The sequence below is a fragment of the Pelecanus crispus genome, chromosome 1, assembly GCF_030463565.1.
Source record: "Pelecanus crispus isolate bPelCri1 chromosome 1, bPelCri1.pri, whole genome shotgun sequence".
In the NCBI taxonomy this organism is placed as follows: domain Eukaryota; kingdom Metazoa; phylum Chordata; class Aves; order Pelecaniformes; family Pelecanidae; genus Pelecanus; species Pelecanus crispus.
The window spans coordinates 133,471,757-133,489,725 of NC_134643.1; the positions used below are offsets into that span (position 1 = coordinate 133,471,757).

The window sequence follows — 17,969 nt, forward strand, 5'->3', positions numbered from 1 at the left end:
TGTGATTAATTCAGTTCTTGTCATATACCACCTGCCAGGGTATATAACAGATCTGTAATGGGTTTCTTACCTTTTACTGTTCAGTAAATGGATTGATAGATTGGGTCTGAGACCAGTGAACCATGGAATCAGAGGTTTGCTCGAAGGAGTTTATTACTCTTTAATATTATTCTTGTTCTGGTGTCAGCCAAGAGGGATGAGCTAGATTATCTGAAAGTAAGCTGGATGCCAAAATCAGCATTCTCCTCATTTATCCACCTTAGTCTTCACGTCGTCTTCTGTATGTATTATGAAGGTTATTATAAGTGCCTGATGGAGACGTTTTGTTTTGCTGCCTTTTAATTTGTCTGCCAGTATTAGAACTAATTACTAGACACCGAAGAGACTATTTTGCTGTTTACGGCCACAGCAAATCAATTTGTTGTGCTATATGGGGGAAGAAAAAAGAAAAAAAAAAAAAGAGTGGAATGACATGGCTATAATTTGTGAACATTCCACCAGGAAAAGTAGTACAGGTCATCTTAGCTTGGTTGACCATGTGTAGAGACAAACAGATGGACCCAGAAAGTGCAGAAAGACAAAGTTATGACAAGGTTATAGTTCATGTATTGTAATTTGCCTTAGGAATTATTCATAGATTACCTGTGATGACATCAAATTTCCAGCATGTCAATGCAACTTAGTTTGAGTTCACAGTTGAAACTACTACAATTGCTACTATTATTATGTGTGGGATGGAGGGCAAAAGATCTTGGAAAATGAATTTCACAGTTTGACTTCTGTGCTTTCAATTTGAAATTAGAATAGTATACCCAGGATTTGGGGGATCAAAACGTTGATCTTTTCCTGAATTTACTTTCACTGTGACCTGATTCCCTTAAATGTAATAAAGTGTTATGCTATGCTAGATTACCTATGACAGTTTGTCATAGATTGCTAATTAGATGTTGTCCACATTAATATTGTTATCAGCCATACTGACAAATGGCCTCACATACAGCAAAATGAAGTTTGGTGTATATGTTTGAAGTGTGTGTTGATTGAACGAACATGAGAATGTCACAAGCTCTAAGAAAAAAGTATATATAGGTTTCATTCTTTGTCATTTGAGTGTTGCTAGCAGCTACCGCTAATTAAGATTTAAAAAGGCAAATTTACTAGCAGTGTAAAGATAAATTGCTGTTTCCCAGCCATGCTAAGCATACAGGAATGAAGATGTCATAACACAACACAGAAGTAAAACAATGCTGATGACCCTTCTTTTAAAAGTTTATTTTAGGCTGAATTATATTAAAATTTGAGTAATGTTTGAAACTAATCATTTTTCTGGACATTTTATTAGTCTAAAGCTTAATGGTGTTGACCATTATTTTCAGTCTAACTAGAAAATAATGTAGATTATAAATGAGGATGTACTGAAATCTTCCTATTGGTAATAGGATATTATATGATATATGTATGATATATCCACATTTCTATACTTTCCAGTGGGTCTTTTTTGTCACTAGTTGTTAACTATGTAATGGGGAGGGTTGTTTAACAAAAAGATAACCTTACTAAATAACAGAACTGTGAAATTTCCATCAGTAACTTATGTAGGACAGACCTGAATGGGATTACACTCAGTCTATACCAAATACCCATTTGGTATTTGTGTCTTATTTTCTACTTCTTATGGTTGGGCATCCTGGGGTGTCCACTTCACTGCAAAGACACCTAAAAACTCCTGCTGCCCAGGTACACTCAAGGATAAGCTTCCTGTTCCAGTCTACTGAGTAACAGAAACTTATTCTCAACAAATTGCCCACCTTAGTAATGTTTCTGTCTCGGAGAACATGAATTTTATTTTCCACTGAATCTTTGAATTTCTGAGAGGACAATGAAAAGACCTTTGAGTTCCAAGTCAGTAGTATTGTCCACATTATGGTAGAAGGGCTTCTGCTGCAAGGCACAGGATGATGTAAGATTTTCAAAGTCTACTTATTCTGTGCATGGAGATTTATAAGGTTTTGATCTGTTCCTTTTTCCAGCTTGTTATTCAAACAGGAAAAACATTCAAGTTCTTACACCAATAAAGAAGTTGAATATTCACAGAGAGTGAATAAGGGAGAATTAAGGAAGCCATCCTGAAGGGGACTAAATATTTTTATTTTACTTGCTGGTCTGTAGAAACCCTCCCTTTTTCTGAAGCTGAAGTAGTAGGAAATACCTGTATATTCAAAAGCACTATTTGTTTCATATGTGGTGTGGAACATTAAATAGAAAATCTGGTTTGTTATTTACTTGATCAACTAAAATCTGGATTCTGTTATGTTGGAACTAAGTTGGTTAGCTACTGTTTTCCAGGAATAAAATTGGTGGAGGGAAGTAGTATGATATGTAGTTTAATTTAGCCACTTCCTATAAATTGTATCATGAGATTCATAATTTGGTTTCCATTTTAAAATTTTCATCTTTAGATGGTAAGTCTAAACAACCTTATATAAAAGCAGTCTTGCAGCCTAAACCTGATATATGTTACACACATATATATATCTGTCTTTTAAATACAATCAGAAATCTTCGATTGGATTGCATTTTGCGTCATTTAAGAAAATTGCCAAGTGCTGTTGTTTTCAGAAGAAACACACAGAGCAAGGATGACAAAACCTTGTATTCAATTAGTAAGAAATATAAGTACATTCACTTATAGCACAATTTTTGCAGGTTGTGAAAAGAGAAACTGGCTGACACTTCAACTAAGAATTCCATAGATAAGTAGAAGTGGCTTTGTTTTGGGGGGTGTGGTTTTTTGTTTTGTGTCGTCTGTCGTGCCCCCCCAAGACCATAAGAATTGATCTTATGATCTCATGGAATGTTGATAAATCTGTGGGTTCTTTTTTGTTTCTTCTTTTTTAAAAATCATCTTACAGATTGTTAAAATAAGGCAAACAAGAAAGTATGGACTAAAGCATTTGTAGCCTACTATGAATGCCTGATTTATTTTCACCTTCCAAGCAAGTAAAATAACCCATTTGGGTTTTTTCCTATTTTTTTAGGCTACACATACTGAAGGTTTTCAGGTTGTATTGATTTAAAGCTATTGAGATACTTAGATATTTAAAAAAAAAAAGGATTGCGTGTGTTAGAAGACAGAGCGCAATGGGAATTGGGCCCTACAGCCTACTCAGCAATCAGAGGCAATTTTTAGTCATTTTAGCAGCTTCAGACATTAGTTTTTGTTCCACTTTACATGCTATACTGTAAGTAAGCTTAATGATTTTCATCAGAAAGAAGTGGAGACTATTGTAAAATGTTAGGAGACTGGGGTTTTTTTGTTAGTTGATGTAATTTGAAAGGTGGGTTATAATAGCTCCATGAATGTCTACAATCAAGGCTAAGTATAGGTTTTCAGAGTGGATGGAAGAAAATGAATAGGTTTAACTTACACTGAAATATTTGGTTATTTCCTATGTATAAAATAAGAGATGGTAACAGATCAGGCTTAGACTAATAGATCACTTTTAGTCTGATTTAAGATTCAGATTTGGATGCAATGGTCTTTAAATCTGGAAAATTAGTGCTAAGAGACTTTAAAATCTTGTGCCATATTTGAAAAGAACCTGAATATCTACACAGACCTGTGCTGGTTTTGGTTTTGATCCCCAACCAAAATATAAATGAGATTCAAATGAGGGTGAATATTGCTGTGGTATGATATTCAGTGATTTTTTTTTTTTTTAACCATTGCTTTACAAGAACTGCATTTTGCAACCTTAAAAAAAAAAATCCTGAGATTTGATATAAGTGCTGCTTTTTTCAGTTTAAAGGCTATTTTTTTTAAAATGCCTATTCTTTGGGGTTTATAGGGCCAAAATTAAAATTAGATTAATGCAGTTCTTAGGAGCACAAGGAATTGAAAAATACGTAATTTATGCTGTATCTGGAATATCACCAAGGGAAAACTATAGCTGATCAGTTGGATTTAATCTTAAAGAAAAAATAATTTTACATAGCATATTTATTTTTTTGTGATGGTGGACAAAAATGTTTCAACTCCTTTAGCTCACTTTTGTCATTCAAGGTATTTAGTGAAAAAAACACAGTTGCTGCATCTACTAAAACTTTGAAGCAAAGGTAGTTTACAATTTTTTCTGAACAGAAGTGAAGAGCATCACAATGAAAGAAAGCCTAAATACACCCTGACCTCACCTGCTTTCCTTTCCAGCACTTAGTACATGACCCAGATCACAGATGATAAAACAAACCCATAAAAAACCAACCCAAACAACAAACAGTGGATGAGAAAGAATACTCACTTTTGTTAAAATAAATACTTCAATGTGTTCAGAATGAACCAAATAACAGTACAAATTCTTCTGTATATAAGTTATATATTCATAACAGAATGCAGTTTTTGTTCCAGAAAACTAGGATATTAGATATGAATCCTCCAGGGAGCCTTATTATTATACAAAATTTTAATGTAAAAGCCAGATTAAATAGGAAGCCAGGTAGTGAAAACTACCAAGCAGAAAATCACTTAAAATATAATCATCATTTTCTTTGCTATTGGTCCAAATTATATAGATAATAATAGTGTTCTTACAATGTTATGGGTTCCTTCATGTGTAGAATATGTTGATAGCCAATCAGACTTTATTTTAGATTGAAGCATGGTAGGAAGAGTATGTTTGATCTCACATACAAAATGCAGATAAATGACTGTAAGAATCTTTTTCTAGAGCAGTTTTGTGTGGATTTGTTGAGTCTTCTATACAAGTCAGTTTGCAGAATATTGAGGTCAAAGAGATGAGCCATATTCGTACTACATCCAAAAGGTATAACATTTAAAGAGGGGTGTACCCTCTTTATTTCATTTTGTATGAGAACATACCAGTGGATGATTTAGGGACAAACAAAGGGTCCATACACACTCTGACCATGTCCATTTAGCCATCTGATAATGCCTAAAATCAGATGCCTACAGAAGATCATATTAATGAAGAAAAGGTAGTATGCTAAAAATATACAATGATTTGAAATGGTATCTGGACAAATTAATAGAAGAATAATTTAGAAATGACTATTAAATTTAAAAATTGTGCCAGGGATCATTTAAGTTCATGTAAACTTTAAGCACACAGCATCCTGTGTCAAGGAGTTGAGTGGGGAAATTCTGCCATATTGAAGTAGAGTTTCAAGCACTGAGGACTGAAGGGTCATTCACTAAATAAGGGCATAAGAAATTCCCAGGCTTTAGTGAAAGTTGAAGTGTCGTCCTTCAATATAAAGGGATAGAAAAGAAATGCGGAGAGTTTTCAAGTCCTTCAAAGGAGAGAATTTTGATAAAGACACAACTTAATGTTTTATTTCTAAGAATAATAATAAAAAAAATCTGGCTGAATAAAATTATATTATGATATTTTACCCACAGAGAAGATGATGGTCATCCCTATTGTGTAGGTACCATAGCCTACCAGGCCAGTTCATCTGGCCTGTGTTCAAACCAGCGAGTCTCACGGACAATGAAGTGAAATGGGAAGGCTCATCATTGTTTAGTTCCACTTTCTTCTTTGAATAGCAGAAACAAAGAGCTGACTGAGGAAAGAATTTTGCTTATGGAACGATTCCGTGTGTAAAAATAGATGCAAATTGATTTAACTTCAGTTATACTTGGTATGTATCCTTCTTTAGTTGCATACTATAGGGGGTTTTTTTTGTGTTTCTCTTATGGAGAGTGGCATGTTTGTGCTGCAGTGTACCAGAGGGCCCTGGTTCCCTCATTTGAGGGGCCTGACAAGAGCACAGTACAGCTTCCGTCTGGCCCCAAGCCTAGGCTTCCTTCCCATGGCAATGAAGGGGACAGCTTGTGAACTCTTGGGTCTTATCACAGTGTGGGGCCAGGACGTGGTCAGGGCATGCACTCACCTCTGGGCATTCAGAACCAATTTTGTGTCCAACAGGTTAGATGTAGTCTGAAACATTTTCTGGAGAAGCCTTTTTCCCTGAAATCCAAAAAGCCATCCTTTCAAACTTTGGCAGCCAAGCTTGCATAATATGAAAATAACCAGCCCTCTTCTCTGCTCCCCCACAGGCACGTGCTTGGCACAGATTATTGCATTGGTCTATTTTTAATTTATTAACATATAAACTCCAATATATATTTCCCTCATTATGAGCACAAAAGTAAAAATTAAACAAAAATTTACGTGTCCCCCCAATAAAGTACTATGAATAAATAGATGCAGTAGCACAGCATCAGAAAAAGGAAGTTTTTAGTGCTGTAAATCCCCAATAGATGGTATATTTGGGTATGACACACTACAGGTCTTGTCACTTCCCACAGACTGGAAATGCCAGGGAAGATGCTTAATTTTCTAGCTGCTCTATTTTCCTATGCACAACTCCCCATCCCATAGGAATATTGTAAAATTAAATTACTTGGTAATATTTAAAAATTCTGAAGGTTTAAAGCATTGTAAAAGTGGTTAGTAATGCTGTTTTACATTATTTCAGGAGTCCTGCAGAGAAATGTACGATTGCTCTCTTTTTATTCATGACACCACCAATTTTCTTTGTCTTGTTAAGTATTAGTAAATACTTTTCTACTACAGTATATTGTTTACTCTCATTTGAAAGGATTAGTCATTCTGAAGTCCCTTCAAAGAAAAAGTTACGATATTCAAAATGTTTTTGCAGCAATCAGGCAATAATTACACAATATCAAGGTCTCTTGTGGCATACTACTGAATATTTGTTCTTTTCCTTTGAGACAAGTTTTTGAGTATATTTAGAAGAGTTAGGATTCTTTTTTCTTTATGCATGTTAGATTCTAGCTTTATTTGTTTTACCTTAGTTTTGTTTTTCCAGGTGTGTTTTAGGCTTAACAATAAATGACAGCAAACATAATAAATTTAATGAAAGTTAAATACAAGTAAGTTGGAAATTCATCAGTGAGCTATTTGTGGATTTCAGGCCATGGTATTTATCAACATGGAAAAACTTACAGGAAAGGAACTGCTTATGAGAAAACTGGACAGATTTCCTAATTATATGCAGCATATATCAAAATAATACATCGTGGTTGTCTGTTGACTGTCTGTCTTCTCCTCCTTTTGTTCCTCATAGTCACCCAACAGCAACCTCTGTGACCCCAGTCATTCCTTACTTACTGTGTTAGTTCTTACTGTGACTTTCTCAGAAGGTAAGAGGACAATTTGTATGACTGCTCTGTCTTTGTAATCTCCCGCACTTCACATGAAAGAGGGGCAACAGATTCTTGAAGGGTTTTGCAAAAAGAGGAAGAACAGGAGAGACTTGCCACGTTTGGTAAGACTAAATTTGTATTTGGTGGGATGAAGTGGAAAGGAATTGTTCTCTTATCTTTTGAAATTTACACAATGTGTGTTACTAACAAGATCTTTCTGAATAATGCTCTATGTGCTACAGCATTTATCAGTTAAGTCCCAATGTACTTAAATACCAGCTCGCAATCTATAATAATAGTGAGGAACACATGGTTTCATTTTCTTAAAAGTAAACCCACAAAGCATCTGTGAATATCAGTTGTGATGTTTGTGGTGGTGTGATATTTCTAATTAGGGGTAGTAAAAGCTAACCGTCTTGTACAAATCTTATGCTTCTGGATAAGAAAATTTTTAACAGTCCTATTTACCATGCTCCTTTTTTCCTGTGATACAAACTCTGAGTGGATACCTGTTTCTGCTTTCATAACAACATCTCAGTACAAATGTCTAAATTATCTGGAGTAATCAACATCAAGCAGATTTCTACTTTTGAAAAATAAATAATATGATTATTTCACAGAAGACTCTCCTGAATGTTATTATTCTAAATATGACATTTAAATATCCATTTCTAAACTTGTCTTTCAAATCAGAAATAGTAATACATTTTACTCATTTTATCAAAAGGCAAAAAGCTGGCTTAGCTTCCTCAGAAAAGAGAGTAACTGCTGTAGAGCTATGAATAAATACCATGCTAGTAGTCATGAGAACTCCTGGTGCATTATTATTATTATTATTATTATTATCATCATCATCATCATTTTTTAAAGGCTATTAAAAGGCAAAGGAGTTAATGAACAGTTTTATTTCTATCCATACATTGACATTAGTCATGGGCGTGTAGAAAGAGTGAGAAAAATGTGTGTGTTTTCTCATTTTATAAAGTTCTTTCTTTTCTCTGATTGTTTTGTAGCATTGAAGTTACACAGCATTTAATTTGGAGGTTGAATATGATATTGGAAAATTCACTTCCCACTATGATGTCAAACAAACTGGAATTTCTTTTTAAGCAAGTACATGTTGGGATTTAGCCCTGAAAGGTCCAACATGCTATTGCTTTTAGTCTTGCTCTTCCATAGCAACACTTTCTAAACAAAAACTATCGAGTACGTCAAACAATTAAGGTGACTGGTTCTTTCAAAAGTTTTGGTTAAAGGGAACATCTTAAATATTCTGGTTAAAATAAACTCATGACTGCTGGACCTGGAAACCTGATGAGGATGCTAGATATCTCTTTTTCTCTCCCAAGAAGTTAGTTTAACTATTGTTATATCACTCATCACTGCTGTAGCATCTAACTCAATTTTCCTTCATTAATTACCACCTCGGAACACCAGAAAATTGTATGGTGCTTGTTTTTTCTAAGTATGCATGAATGGGGTCTGTAATGGATTATCAAACTTTTTTTTACTTCTGACCTCAGTGGAGACTTGAGGTCAGGTCGCTTAAGTCAGTGCTGATTCACCTCACTCCTTAAAACTCATCAGTATGATGATAGATGCCATCCCCATTTGACAAGTATGTCCTGTTGAGCCAGGAGACTGTTGAAGCTGAGCAGTTATTTCCCTCAGGATCCCTTAGCATTTGCTCTAGCCCATAATCTTTTTCTGGTGTTATTTTTCAATTATTATGTCTATTCGTAATCTAAGTGGCAAGACTCTTCTGTAGCCACTCCCAACTTATATCTACAGTACAGGTAATGTAGGTAATTTAAAGCAAATTCAAAGGTATTTTGTACCTGCTAAAAAAGTGAGGATAGACTAGATTGAATTGATGACGTGACAAATCATTTAATAATAATGCACAGACTACACAAGAATAAAACATTTCTATTTATTTTAATATTAATCATAAACACTTCAGATGTGTATTCGTAAGGCCATATTGCTTGTCTGTCCGTTACATGTTAAACTTTAAGCAAAGAATTAAAAATATTTATGAAATACAATCATGCAAGGGTAAAAAGTCTGTACAAGCCAATGAGACCATAAAATCATGATTAAACAAATGTATGTATATATATAATATATATCATACTATCTTACCGACCATCTTAAAATTCCTTTTTATTCTTGTTTGTCATATGAATCAGGAATATATTCATCATATATTTAAGAAGTTATGCTAAGTACTTTGAATATAAAAAGTATTAATTGTCATGACATTTGTGCTGACAGCTACATTGAGGTAATATTGATCTAGCTGAATTACCAGATTTCAAATAAGGCACTTTGGGCAAATCCTTACACATTTTTCTACACTGCAACAACTGTGTATCTGAGAGAGATTTCACACACACTCAACAATGGTTCACATAACGTCACCACCAATGAATGACAATGGTTTGGGGTTTTTTAAACTTCAGTTCCAAGACAGGCACTTCCATTGTATGTCAGGTGTTTCATGCATTTCTATTAAGGAAGACTGTAGGAACCTAAAATCAATGTTTTACTATTTGCTGTTTACAAGATAAAGATTATACTTTAATTATATAGGCCTGTCTGTATTCCAACACCTATATAATTAAAATCCCCACAAACAGAAGTCTGAAATAACCTTAAAGTTAAACCTCCCCTTCCCTTTTCCCTTCCTCTTGCCTTGCCTTTTTTTGGCCACTTTTCTCAGAGTTTTAAAAACACCTTTTCAAAAATTCATCGTCATCATTACCCAGAGAATGGCCTGGTATGATACTGAACTTAATTGTACATTGAGCACCATTATGGGTAACTCCCACACTCAACTTTTCTATTAACTGCATGTTTCTTGCAAATGACAAGTTGTCACCTCCCTCAAAGTGCTAAACCAGGTAATTCTTGAAGAACAACCAAAAAGAAGATCAAGTTCATTGTTAGTTGTTTTCTGTGAGACATGTCAGCTCAGTACTTGGCAGTCAAGATCCCTCACTAGAATTGGAATACCAACATTATTTTTTTCTATGATATTTAACAGAATAAATTCTTTGTTGCTAGGAAATGCTATAAATATTGAGCTGTAGATAAAATTCCAACCCACTGTAATTTATCTACACTGTGCAAAGATAATGCAAAAAAAAATCCCTGTTTATTTACTATGGAAATAATACAATTTATCTATACATTCATTACCTAACTTACTGCTCTATGTAGCTTATAGCCAGAAATTGCTGTTTGATACTGATTTTATTAGTGTTAAAATCCATAACAATTCTAAATTTAGTTTATAGCTTGCATTTTAAGGAACTACATGTTGTATAAATATTTGTCATTTGTTTCATTGCAATACCTTTTGGCTTAATTTTGCTCGTCTGGCATTCTGGCAGATGACAGTTTTTAGAAGCACCATGGCGGTTTCGTGAATGCTTCTGGGAAGCTTCTCAGATGTAGACAAGAGCATGGAAGAAAGTATCGATATGTTTAGTTTAGCTGTTGACTGATTGCCACTGTGAGCTGATTACACGTAGAAGTTGAGCTTTCAGTACTGGGCATGGTTTTGAAAGTAAAGCAGTCGGATAATGTGTGATCTTAGGAAAAGGAGGGCTGCAGAAAAGGATGGTGACACAAAGCAACAGGGAGGATGAACTCTGTCACATGGAAAGACCAAAAGTGGAGATAGGACTACTGTGGTTTGCCAAACAGTAAGAGATTGCTCTTAACTATGTCAGACAGGGTTTATCGTACCCTATAAAATAACACTGTGTTTCCCTGGGACACCGCAACAGCACGTCCAGCTCTGCTGAATAGCACTAGGGCCTGTCATTTTCTTTCCTCCTCCCAACATATAAGTCAGGCTCTGCTTTCCATGGGGAAAAAAGCTTTGACTGTTCAGGTGGGCTACCAGCACTATGGGGTGCATGCTGGAGCTTGCTTGTCTCCTGGACTGTGTGTAGCCTGAGGGACAGATATGGTATTATCTGCTGTAAACCAGGGAAAGAACATTTAGGGCATTGTACTTTTATTTAGAAATCATTTTCCTGTCAGAATATCTTTCATTAAGAGTTACTGAAGGAACTATACTGTAAACCCTTTGTGGCTGCTTTTGGATTTCTGGAACTGAGTAAGAAATAAAGATAAAGAAAAGAAAATCATGGGCTAGATTATTTAACAGAGATTTAAGGTAGAGGGTCTGGTGCTCAAAAAGTGCCCTTGACAAAGGAGAATCGTTGAGATAGTAGAAAGCAAAATGAATGACAATTAGTTATAAATATTAAATATAAATAGCATACAGATATTCAGAAGACTGTGATATATACAATCATATTACTATGCAAGAAAAACAAAACAAATCATTGGGGTTGGGGGATATGTTTATTTGCTTTTTAAAAAGCTAGACAGCCAGGATGAAGCAGAAAATTGTTTGGTGCATTGGATTTGTGGACTGCTGTAGTCTTCTGCATCAATGGGAAAAAAAAAAAGATTTTTTTAATAAAAATGAAAAATGAGAATATTACAAATACACAGTTAAGAAGTTAAAAAAAAAAAAAAAAAAGAGAAAACAAAACCAAAAACCACGTGCCAAGGTCAGGTCCTGAGAGGCTTGTAAGGAAACATAAAACACTACCTACATAGCAAATAAAAATCTTCTATACATATTTTTAGTAGCATGCTTTCATCTTGCTCTAATAATACAGTCTTTACTCCAACTTTGTCAGAGACACTGGGGGACATAAATATTCATTGTTTTAAAGAAATTATGTAGATTTTGTTTTAAAGTCAATATTGAGTTTGTTAATGAAAATGGCTCAGTTAATTAACTAAATGGCATCCTAAACCGAACCTATATGAAACTCTTTCTTACACTGATTGTTTTTCATGAAGAAATGATGCATAAAAATTAACTACTTCCCCTTCTATTTTAAATCATTCTTTTGTACATGCTCTGGGGATGGTGATTTTAAGCAGATAAAACTTTCAGAACAGTGGTTGTAAGAACTGCCATTTTATGCAATCATCTGACTAGTGTGATGGAAGTGTCAGTTGTGATTTATCAATAAGTCTGGATTGCAGCTTGCATTTAATAGTTGTTATGACTTTAGTTATTTCTTTATTATGCAAATCCTGGCTTGGACAAAATAAAAACTTGCTTTCAGTACAGTTGTGCTGTGGACCGATTGCAGTGTAGCCACCTGTCTCCTTTTTTCCTAATATTTGTATTTTTGCAGAAATGGAAGAGTAAAGCAGAAGCTACTGATTGCTTTACATTTAGTAAGGAAAGCAATTCATACAGAAAGCTATACACTCTTCATTTCACTGTATGCAAACAATTGTGGGGTTTTTTCAAACCTGACACTACCAGTTATCCTATATTAGAAGCCCACTTTCATAAAGTGCTTTGTATATCAGAGGGACCTTCCTAAGCCAGGAGTACAAGAAAAACATTGTTAAAAGTCTTCACAGATACCCCACAACATACTTTTGTTCATATTCATTGCAGTTCATTATAATTTATCATATTATGCATATCGAGAAAACTAAATTTTAATCCACTTTCAGATTCATCAAAATAAGATCCTTTTATAAGTGCTGCTGTGTTATTGAGAGGTTGGTGAGACAGCTAGCAAGAGAAATGAGTACCTTATCTAATAGTGGGAAAAAAAATCCCAGATTTCAGTTGCTGTTAAAATGTTGGAATTTGGGATTTCTTTTCTCTCCACTTACTATTAGGAAAATTCTCCATATTCTTTGTTGACAAATGACATGTTGGGGAGATGCATCTCGTAATCTACATTCCCAAGCAGCTGGGTAATAATGGCATTATCTTCTCTTTGGTCATTTCAGGTAAATAGGAAATGACCTTGACATTGACTTATGAGGGAGAAGAGAAATATTCAAAACCAGGCATTGGTCACTTGAAATATAATGTATGCAAGTCATTTCAGTGGCTTTCCTTACTTTTATCAGTGGCAGCTGCTGATAATGATAGTGATGCCTTACTAGTAACACAATTTATCAAGTTCATTAATTTGCAATAACATTTCTGACCTCTGCAAAACTATTCCCCATTGTTCATTCGTTCTTTCTTACTCTCTCTACCTAATTAGTTTCAACTTTTTCATTTTGAGTATTGTTCCTGAGTTACAGGATTGAACTGTAACTCCACAACTATTATTTTAATTGATACTGCTTTAATTGAATCTGCTTTCTGGATATTCATAAGGAATTAAACAGAACAAGGACACAGAATATGATTTTATATCAGGTGACATATTTTATACAACTTCTTCCTCCTTTTACACTTATTATTATCAATAATAAGAATGGTATTCCTTTCCATTTGCTCAGCTCTAATTCATCCCATAGTACATGCACGCAATGATGTGTATAGACTGAAAAAACCTATCTAAAGCTAAAGTAGGAAAAAGCAGTGGAAAACTGTAGCACGTGAAATGATCAAGGAGATCTATGCTGCCAGGTTGAGCATATGTATCATTTTGCACCAAAGTAATCAGATTGGGGTGGGGATGGACAGAACATAATAGTGTCTCATTTAGGGTTCTTGTGAAGGAAGATCATCCAAGACATGAGGTTCAGATGGAACAGAAAAGAGCAATGCAAGTAGTTGGAGAATTCATAAGGAGAAGAAATGAAAATATTTAGATAAAGATCTAGACTTTGAAAACATACAATTATTCAAATTTCACAGAGTATTCTCGTGTTTTGAGCGAAGTTATCATTTCTATGCGGGTAATTTATTTGTAGGTTTTTTAGCATTTTCATGAAAAGAGCAAAAATGGAATACATTACATAAGTGGGACATGGTCTGATAATTTAAGATTAGAATAAAATTAAGTATTGTGAAGACCAGTGCCAGTTAGTAAAATGAGGCTCTTCTACTGTTTCCCAATTTAGAGCTTAAATCTTTCCTATTATTCTGTTATTAAGCTTCCAATTAATCTAACTTAATTAACACATGAACTAAAGCACAAAATTGTAGATGCATCACATGTTTTGAGATTAATGTTTTGACACATATCATTGAAATTATATAGTCCTTTGATGTTGAAATCAGAATTTTTTCTTTGAAGGAATAATCCATACTTCTGTTGTCCTTTGCACTTGCAAATTTATTTTTTTTCCTTTAGTTGCAAACCAAGGTACATTTTCAATGTTGATCTGCTGCCAAGTAAGGCAAAGTTGAGAATATTTAGTTTGTATACAAAGGGCTAAGCTAGATTTTTAAACAGGTGTTCTAATTGAAGTTGTCCTTTCTTCAATTTTTTCTTTCGCACCCTGTCTTCCTTGCCAGCCTATAACGCTCCTTAATCAGGCCTGTGTTCAGTCTTAGGCAGATCTGGGGGAAAGCACCTCAACTCTCTGCCCTGTTTTTACTGTTCTGCAGGTGTTGCCTTATGGCCACTGTTCCTATCGGTCTTCCCCCTTAGAAGAGGACATCAGCCCTCCTCTGATAAAACCTAACTGTCTTTCTTAAATATGAGGGAAAGAGAAAAGATACCAAAGGGAATGAAACAGAGTAGACACTAGATGGTTACCCTGAGACAACAAATGAATAAAAGGAGGATGGGGAGGAAGGGGGCCAAAAGCAAAAATGTAGAAAAGAGAGTTGGAGTGGGACACCAGCCGTTGCTCACTCATCCCTGGAGGCATCCAAGAACTTGTAGAGAGCCCAGAGACAGCAGGGCAGTGGGATGACTCTAGGTCCCACTAGCGTCAGAATCCCACCGCAGGGGTGGAACTCCTGGAGCTGTGAACAACAGGCTTGAAAGACTGTGAGTAAAAAGGTAGGGAAGATTCTGGAGGGCCCCATCTCCTTGTGTCCATCTCTGCCACAGAAAGGGCATAAATCTGGACACCCAGTCATCATGCCCATGTCCATTACTCCATGGAGGTTTTTTCCAAATTATGCTTCTGGTGAGCTGCAGAATTAGCTCGGGAAACAAGCTGTCCCCCAAGAGACAATCTGCAGCAGTACCTTGGCTTGATAGGCGGACTTGTAATTACCTTAAACTCATCAGGCTCTAATTTGATTAGCCAGCTTGACAATTTGATGCTAGAGCTTAAAAAAAACAAAAAGTGAGCAAACAAAATCCCTGAGATCCAGAATCTAAGAATCTGATTCCCACACAGTGGGCATGTAACACGTTACCTGGATCTTACAAGGTATTGCCTTGTTAAATGCTTATCCATGCTTATCTTTAACCCTAACCTGAGTTTGTGGAAAGTTATTTATTTATTTACTGATGTTCTTTTTATCTCTGTGGTAAAAGTAGATGACATTAAATTTCTGTATATAATGAACTGATTCATATTGACCTAGATTCGTTTTTATATAAAAATATTATAATCCTATGTTTGTGCTATAATTTTAGAGCAGGACCCAACTTGTAAGAGGCTGCATTTACTTATATCACAATTTACCTCTTACTATCGGTGGGATTTATTTTGCTTTCTTTTCTTGTGTGATTATTTTTGAAAACAGTAGGTTGAAGCACAGTCTGTCACCAAAACCTAAGCTTTCATCTTCTGCTTTTCTGGATTTAATATACCTTAGTATATAATTGGTTACTTCCCCACCCCCCTCCCCCCCAAAAAAACCCAAACCTCTACAAATTTTTCTTTCTCTGTCTTGTGATAGACCCAATTGATTAATGTTCATTGGAAGCAGATTAATTTAAATTTCGGATCTTCAGAAATCAGCTTGGATTTTTGTCTGCCTATGACTACCTATTTACTTTCAGTAGCATTTCTGTGGAAGTTGTTTACATTAATATTAAAGCTACTGAACATTGGAGATTAACATTCAAAAGTTGTAAGAAAGATGAAACTAATCTTCTGTGAAATTAGACCAAGGTCTGCATAGATATTGAGTTAACACATAAGGGAAATGAATGCATTTTTAATTGTTTTCTTTCATATCTGGGGCCATGCTGGAAAAGCAGAATTTTTATAATATTTAACAAGATCAGGAAGATAGAAAACATAATTTGACTCATGGGTCAGGTTTTTTTAAACAGGATATTATGGGGTAGCTATAGTGAACAATGGAGATAATTTAATATATGGGAAATCAACTTCTTGAATTACAAATATCACTTAAGTACAGTCTAATATATCATATGCAGAGTATATGTAGAGGGGTTATTTTGGAACCAACAAATCAGTTTGTTCAAACCAAATTTGTAAAGAAATGTACATGTCATGCGACAGTTGTGTTCTTCCCATTCTCTCAGCTGGTGGTGGTTTTTGTTCAGTGTTTTGTTTTGGGTTTTTTTTTAATAACCTGCATTACTTTCACATCTCTGATGTGTTTAGATTTAGTGTCTTCTGTAAAATACCATCATTAGGGATTAGAAGTTAGTACACAGCAGTAATACTTCTGTAGCGGGGCAATATGATAGCAATGCTTCCATTAATGCTGTTTAACTTTACACGGAATTTATATTTCATCATGTGTATCAGAAACCTTTTGTTTTACTACTTTTAAACAGGTCACTTTAGTGAAAACATGTGCTTAAAAACAATGAACATTGGGAAACCTCATTTTTCTTGACATGGAAAACTAAGCACACGTCTTGGCTGATTTTAATAATTAACTGCCGTTGTTTCTTATCTCTGCACAGGCCTGATATTTGCTGTTGTGATTTTTTTTTTTAAGTACAGATGGTTTCTCCTCTAGTATATGTTTGCAATGTTGCACATTGTGTAGTATCATGACACCTCACCTCTCTAGCTATAGCAAACAATCTGGGAAGGACAGTATGGCTTATTTGTTTCCAACCTGTTCCTATATTTGCTCCAAGTGCTTCAGTACTGTTGGATTTGAACTATGCCATTCACTGATTCTTAATTTCTAGTATTGTTGGCACAGAAGAATGTGCTCAGTTAAAAAATCTGCTTTGAATGCAAATCGGAGAACCAAGTGGCCCAATCAGTACTGATGATATATTTCTTCATTATTTTTCATTGCTGTATGCATCTGCTCATGCATATTTGGACTCAACTGGCAACTCTGAACACCTTGTAAGAAAACACATGTTTATAAATATCTAGATTCAAGAGGTCAAGAAAGGTTTGATATCATTCAAACAATCAATTCCATATTTTCACTTTTACTTTTCAGTATTAAAAAGTGACTTTTAAACCAGTTTCATATACTGAGATAACAATTGTTTTACCAAAAAAGCAAGAAACCTGGTGCTGGGGTTTGATCTTTTTTGGTTTGGTTTTGCAGGTTTGTGTGTATGTGTGGGTTTTTTTTTTTTTGTTTTGTTTTCTGGGTTATTTTTTGGCTTGGTATTTTGTTTGTTTGGTTTTTTAAGAAAGAGTGTGTTTTGACTGACTTGCAAGACACCTACCATAATAATTTGATTGGTGCATCTACTCTTTCCTTCCCTTCTTCCTACCAGTGTATAAAACTTGTATTTTAACATTTTATATAAGTGTATATGTGTGTAGTGTTAAATTGTTTTATGTTACTTTTTTTCACCAAAAAAACTATCTTCTGGTATTTTTTTCAGGTGTCCAAAAATCTTCCAGAGAAACAAAAAGAAATAGAGATTCTGCTAAAGGATTTCATCGAACTTGATCAACAGCTAAATCAGGTGATATTGTGGGTAACGCCTGTCAAGAACCAGCTGGAGCTTTATAACAAAGTGGGTCAGCCAGGAGCTTTTGATATTAAGGTAAATTTTCTTCCATTTTAAAAAAGCATCAGGATATTTAGTGGTCAAAAAGTCGGTTGCAGCAT

General features: G+C 34.8%; 1 protein-coding gene across 1 annotated transcript in view; it reads left to right on the plus strand.

Annotated features, from left to right (window-relative positions):
• Window positions 1-17,969, plus strand: part of DMD (dystrophin) — a 1,232,979-nt gene that overhangs the window by 807,876 nt on the left and 407,134 nt on the right. Inside the window, exon 48 of the mRNA XM_075717957.1 lies at window positions 17,740-17,904. Within this exon, the coding sequence (XP_075574072.1) occupies window positions 17,740-17,904 (165 nt within the window). The remainder of the gene's footprint in view (window positions 1-17,739; window positions 17,905-17,969) is intronic.